Genomic DNA, 6,000 nt, shown 5'->3' with positions numbered 1-6,000 from the left:
GCAAGCCAGTAAAGAACATCCCTCCATGGCCTCTGCATCAGCTCCTGCTTCCTGACCTGCTTGAGTTCCAGTCCTGACTTCCTTGCTGATGAACAGCAGCATGGAAGTGTAAGCTGAATAAACCCTTTCCTCCCCAACCTGCTTCTTGGTCATGATGTTTGTGCAGGAACAGAAACCCTGACTACGACAACATGTTAGAAATATCAGATCCTCAGCCCCATAAACCATGGCAAGACGTGAGGATTGAAAATTAGGAAGAGACAGCCCAGCTTCTCTCAAGCACTTGGTATGCCTTTTCTACCTGGCCTCAACGTCCACTTGTTGACATTTTGGACAAGCTGTGTCTATAGGTAATGAGAACAAAGAGACACACAGAGGCAGCAGTCTGACCAGTCACAATTCTCAATCCCTTCACTCTTATATAAACCTACCCCCATATCCAACCTCATAAGCTTGCCTCAGCTTTTTTCATACCATGGCCTAAGATTATATTCAGGCCCATCCTGGGCAGTGGACTGTAAGGCCCTGGAACCAGACAGGGCTGGGCTTGAAGTTTGCCTCTGCCATCCACTAGTTAAAACCCCTAAAGTAGGGCTGGAGAGATGGCTCAGTGGTTAAGATCACCGACTGCCCTTCCAGAAGTCCTGAGTTCAATTCCCAGCAACCCCATGGTGGATCGCAACCATCTGTAAAGGGATCTGATGCCCTCTTCAGGTGTGTCTGAAGACAGCAATGGTGTACTCATGTACATATAAAATAAATAAATAAATAAATATTTTTAAAAACCCTTAATTAATGCCTAACTCCTCTGAGCATTCATTTTTCCCTTCTGAAATAATGAAGTACTACAAAGGCTGTGGACTCCAAATGTTCTGAGAGGTCTGTCCGCAGAAGTCACACAGAGGTGCTTCCCTCTACCCCATTTTGAGTTGAAGGTACATAGTAGTTTCCTGTGCTTGCTCTACTGTGCCTCCCTCGGTCTGGTCTGTAGGGGCACAGGTCACTTATATCTCAAACTCAGGTTCTAGGTGAGGAATAACTGTGTTGTAGCAACTGGATTCCAAGATGGGAGCAGCCTTAGCTGCACCTGGCTCCAAGTCAAAGCTACGAACTGAAGGACACCTGAGGGATGTTAGCAGGGTTTTAGACCCTGCATGGATGAGAGACATGAATCCACTAGAAAGCAGATAGAAGAGTAACGGGGTGGCCACCACAATGAACCCTGATGATTCTACCCCTGAGGGTCCAGCTCTGTGTAGCTCCCTTCCCACACTGGGATAAGGTTCACCCAGGTAAGACTACAAAAGGAATGGGGTGTCACTTCCAAAGCCAGGTTCCAAAAGACACTATGGCTCCTTTTTGGTTCTCTCTCAAATTATTTTCTGTGAGAAAAGACCTTTGAGAGGATCCACGAGGAAGGGAATAGAGGCCTCCTCCCAATGGTCAGCATCATTTTGCCAGCCATGTCTACATACACCAGAAACACACCTGGACTGTGACGTCACACAAAAACCCCACACTGGGTTCAGCTAAGCTGTTCCTGAAACCCTGAGCTCCAGAAACTACAAGATGATACATGGCTATATGTTTCTGCTTATACGGAACCGCTAGATTTTAGAGTGGCTGTTTATGCTAAAAACACGAGCATTTACTCAAAGCCCCCCCCCCCCCGAGCATCGGAAGCTCAGTTCAATCCTGTCCTCTCTGCTTTTCTGCCCTCTGGCCCCACTGCCCTTTCTGCAAGTCCAACTCAAGAGTTTATCCTCTGACACCTCACTTCTTATTTTCTTGCTGTTTTCCATAGGTAGGTGAGTCTTGAAACCCTTGGGAAGTTTTTTTATTTCTTAATTTCCATTAGGATTCTGTCTTACTACTTTGCTTAAGCTGGCCTTCAGCTCCAGGATCATGCAAGCCTTCTTTACCCTCTACACGTAGCTCTCGCTAGTTCCTTAGGGGCACTGGTCACACTGTCACCTTCTCAGTTGTTGCTTACGGCACTGAAGTCAGAGCTGGGTGCATTACAATTATGTGTTGGCTTGATTCAAGCTATCCGTGTACAAAGCCTGGGTAGTCAAAAAAAGTTACCTAGAAAGTTACATAAAGTCAAGAAAGGAGCACTAAGAGATGAAAGATACAGGGCCAGGGAATCTGTGCCCTCTGGTAAGTTTCAACAAGTCTTGATCAGTTTCCATGGCAGAACGGTGGAGGTACAATCCCTAGCAAGAAAACACTAACTATATGATACCGCTTTGTTGCTAGGAAGATGGAGACTGGAAACCATGGGGAAATGGACTCAGGTTTTGTGACGCTAAGCCAGCTCCAGTAAGTTCCTTTCTGAAAGCCAGGCTGCCAGAGCAGGCAAGAAGGCTGCCCAAGAGGGGGAGGGGTGAGACCATGTAAGGGGACCCCTCCCCCCCTCCTCTTCCTCCTGGCTCTGAGCCCCTGTGGGAAGAGGCTCTTGTCCAATGCTGCGCTTTAGTGTTGCAGGAGCATCCCCCATCCTCCCCCTGCCTTGCTTCCTACTACAAAGCCCCGTGCCATGGGGGCAACTGGAGCAGGTGTGGTGACTGGGAGAGAAAGAAAGGCAGGAGGGGGAAGGGAGGCCTCAGGGAGAGACAAAACCCTCTCCAGGAGAACATTTTAGCAGACACGGTGCCAGCCAGAGCAAGCACACAGAAGCATGAGTGTGCTGCTGAGCCCTTTGTGTGGGATGGGGCCAGGGAAGATGGGAAGGAGGGCAGGACCCTGGGACCTCTACCTGTCTCAGAACTGTTTAAAGGTGGCAGTGTTTTCTGCCTACTAACCTACTTCCTAGGGATGCCCAGAAATGGGCAGAAAGCAGTTATTCAGAGACTGCAAGACACACTGACAACCTAGGCCTCTTCCTGTGGCAGACAGATTTGTTTCATGTCCTTATTCTGGCAAGGAGGACCACTGAGTCACCTCTCATAAGTCTTTACTGTAAAATGACTGGAATATAAGTGCCTACCTCTAAGAAGTACTTGGGAATTAAGAGCACCAACAGGAGAGCTGGGGTAAAAGCAACTTTGCCATATAAGCATGAGGATATGAGTTTGAGTCCCAAGAACCCATATAAAAGCTGGACTTGTGATACAAGTGCCTATAATCCCAGTACTCTATGGGAAGATGGGAGGTGGAGACAGAAAAAAATCCATTCCTGCTTACCCAGTGCATGCAGCAGAAAAACAGAGAGACTGTCTCAAACAAGGGACCTACACCTGAGCTTGTCCTCTCACCTCTACACACAATATAAACACATACATTAAATAAATAAAAAGTGACAAGAAGAACGAGACGGCCAGAGCCAAGCACGTGTCTGTACTCTCCCAGTGGCTCCTATCAGTCCTGTAGTCTATGGGTTTGGGATAATGGATTCCCTGGCATGCCAGATCACAGTTGGTCTGGCTTTCCCTCTAGTTCTCTCATTCCTCTCTCCGCCTGAAGTGCAAGGATGCATACTGACCCTCAGAGAACACTTTCCGTTATCAAAGCCTGTCACAGACATTGCTTTTGTTCCCCCCAAGTACCTCTGTGAGACAGAAGGGGCAGGGAGCATCAGCTCCATTTAAAGATGAGCAAATAGACTTGAGTGTCTTGTCTAAGCTGCAACAAGGATTCACAGGGGAGGAAGAGGTGGGCAAAGACAAGCATCCATCCCTCGCTGGTACCATTTGGGAATTCCTACTTGAAAGCCAGACAGAAGAATAAGAGCTGTAACTAACCAAACCAGCCCAACATGGTCATTTGATTTTCTGTTGTCAATGGCAGATACCTATCACAGGTACACGCTGGACCTGCAACTCGCTTCCTTCCAAGGACTATGCCATTCTTCTTTAGTGGTACATTGTAGAATCTGACAGCGCTACAAGTGTTATGAACCTCAGAAGCAAATGAACTGGTAATTCTGAAAAGGGTTCAAAGAATGCTTGCCTGGCTACTTGTTAAGTACCCAATTCATTCGCTGCTAGGCTTCCTCCAGAGGCAAAGGAACAGGGGACAGGGTGGAGACAGCAGCTAACCTGGACCCTTAAACCTTGGTCTAGGTAACAAAATCCTGGCTTCAACAAGTTACACTCTACCTTAGTTGTCTCAGAAAGCTCAGACAGGAGCTTCTTGACTGGATGTTAACAATCTGTTCAGGTTAATACCCTGCCATATTAAAAAACAAACAAACAAACAAACAAACAAACAAACAAAAAACCTCAAATGAGGTACAAGGATTGTTAGGGAAAAGAAATTAGGGGTCAAACCCTATAATTAACTATAACTTCAGTTTCCACTGTTCGAATGTGTCCCGCACTTCTAGAATACTTTTAGAATACTTTCATACAGCTCAGTGGCCCCCTCCCTCATCTACATGTTTCCTTTGCCCTCTGGGAGAGAATTACAGCTAGACAGACCTGCCAGAAAGTCGGCCTCTCTAGCCCACGGTCCTCATATTGGTCCCTTTGGTGGCTACATACCCTTGACTCTTCTGAGACGTTTGCCATGTGCTTGGTCTTGCACTTTCGTTTTCCTGATGGCTTTTCTGGATTTTCAAGGCAGGCTGGCTCCTCCAGGTTACTTGAAAGGAAACCGTTTGGTGAGTCTGAGATCCCCTGGGCTTTGCTGGACAAGAGAAGGTTCCTGTTCCGGAGGCAGTGCTCTGAACTTTGGGAGGAAGTCTTCTGCTTACGGGCCTTTGAATCTGAACAAGAAACAGGAAAGAACGACTGTCACAGAAATGGAACACCATCCTTTAGTGCTTCACCATGCAAATTCCCCATCTATCCGCAGGAGGCGCTTCCCAGACCTGCCAGCAGGGGGCAGCCCATCTAACTGGCCCCCAAAATGCGGGTCATTTTGAAAGGATCTCCCCATAGCTAAGAGCAAACCAGAATCTCTTTTCAGCCTTTCTCTACCCCCTCCCTCTCCAAAATCAAAAGCAACTTGGCAGTTTTGCTGAAGTATCAATCAAGTACAGTGGGGTTCAAGTACAAAGTGGAGGGCTAACTTTACGAGCTTAGTTCTCCTCACCTCCAACTGCCTGTCAGTCCCTGTCTGAAGATACCAAGGTAAATGCAACAGACACTCCCCAGCGCAGTATAGGCCTACTTGTGTGTAATAGCAGAAAGATACTGCCTTCCCTGATTGGAAATCAGGTAATTGGTATCACAGGGCAACAACATGTGTCTAAAATTGTAATTTCAAAAAGGTCTACTGCAAACTCCACTAGCAAGAGCCTCACCCCATAGGGTCTGCCTTAAACCTCTTGTGTAGGTGACATAAACCATTCACTTGTATCTATTGGCAATGGAGATGCATGGCTTGTGTGTGTGGCTATGTCTGTATGTATTTGTAGGTGCTGTAATGAGCAGTTACAGAGGCCAACATCAGGTGTCAGACCCCTCCCTCCACCTTGTATTGAGGGAGGGTCTCTCTTATTTTTGGCTGCACTATTTATTATATGACTTCAGTGCAAGCTCTGCAACTTCAGTTTCTACCATGTGTGAAATGAAGAGATTGGGATCCCAGAGTTCTCAACTCACTGCCACCCCAAACTTGAAATGGACTCTCATCTGTAAAACTGCCAAAGGCAGATGCAGATGTAGGAGTCTCTAGTCAAGACCAGTGAATTGGCTGGGGTGGGAGGTGGCACAAGCCTTGAATCTCAGCATTTGGGAGGCAAAAGCAGATGAATCTCTGAGTAGGAAGACGGCCTGGTCTATGTAGTGGGTTCCAGGACTGCAAGGACTATGCAGACAGAACTTGTCTCAAAACAATAACAACAATAAAAGGAAATTGCACAACCGGCTATAGCTTATGGATTTAGGAAAGAAGCCCTAGCTATCATCATACTATCCTTCTTCCACCTAGTGTATTAGTGGGTCCTCACAATACGGCCAAGAAATGCTGTGCTACATGGTCTCTGACACTTCCAGCAAGAACATTCAAACTCAGGTCTTTTTACCCCATTTTTAGTCTTTTTAAAATGTTTTC

The 6,000-nt window shown here is 46.9% G+C and overlaps 1 protein-coding gene across 3 annotated transcripts in view; it reads right to left on the bottom strand.

The window, feature by feature from the left end:
- The window catches only part of Bcorl1 (BCL6 corepressor like 1), a 64,982-nt gene that overhangs the window by 18,214 nt on the left and 40,768 nt on the right, over positions 1 to 6,000 (bottom strand). For all 3 annotated transcript variants that reach the window (XM_021153041.1, XM_029473519.1, XM_029473520.1), the window contains one exon: positions 4,485 to 4,708. In XM_021153041.1, coding sequence (XP_021008700.1) covers positions 4,485 to 4,708 — 224 coding nt within the window. The remainder of the gene's footprint in view (positions 1 to 4,484; positions 4,709 to 6,000) is intronic.

Source organism: Mus caroli, chromosome X (assembly GCF_900094665.2).
Source record: "Mus caroli chromosome X, CAROLI_EIJ_v1.1, whole genome shotgun sequence".
Lineage (NCBI taxonomy): Eukaryota > Metazoa > Chordata > Mammalia > Rodentia > Muridae > Mus > Mus caroli.
This window is presented reverse-complemented; position numbering and strand designations above follow the sequence as displayed.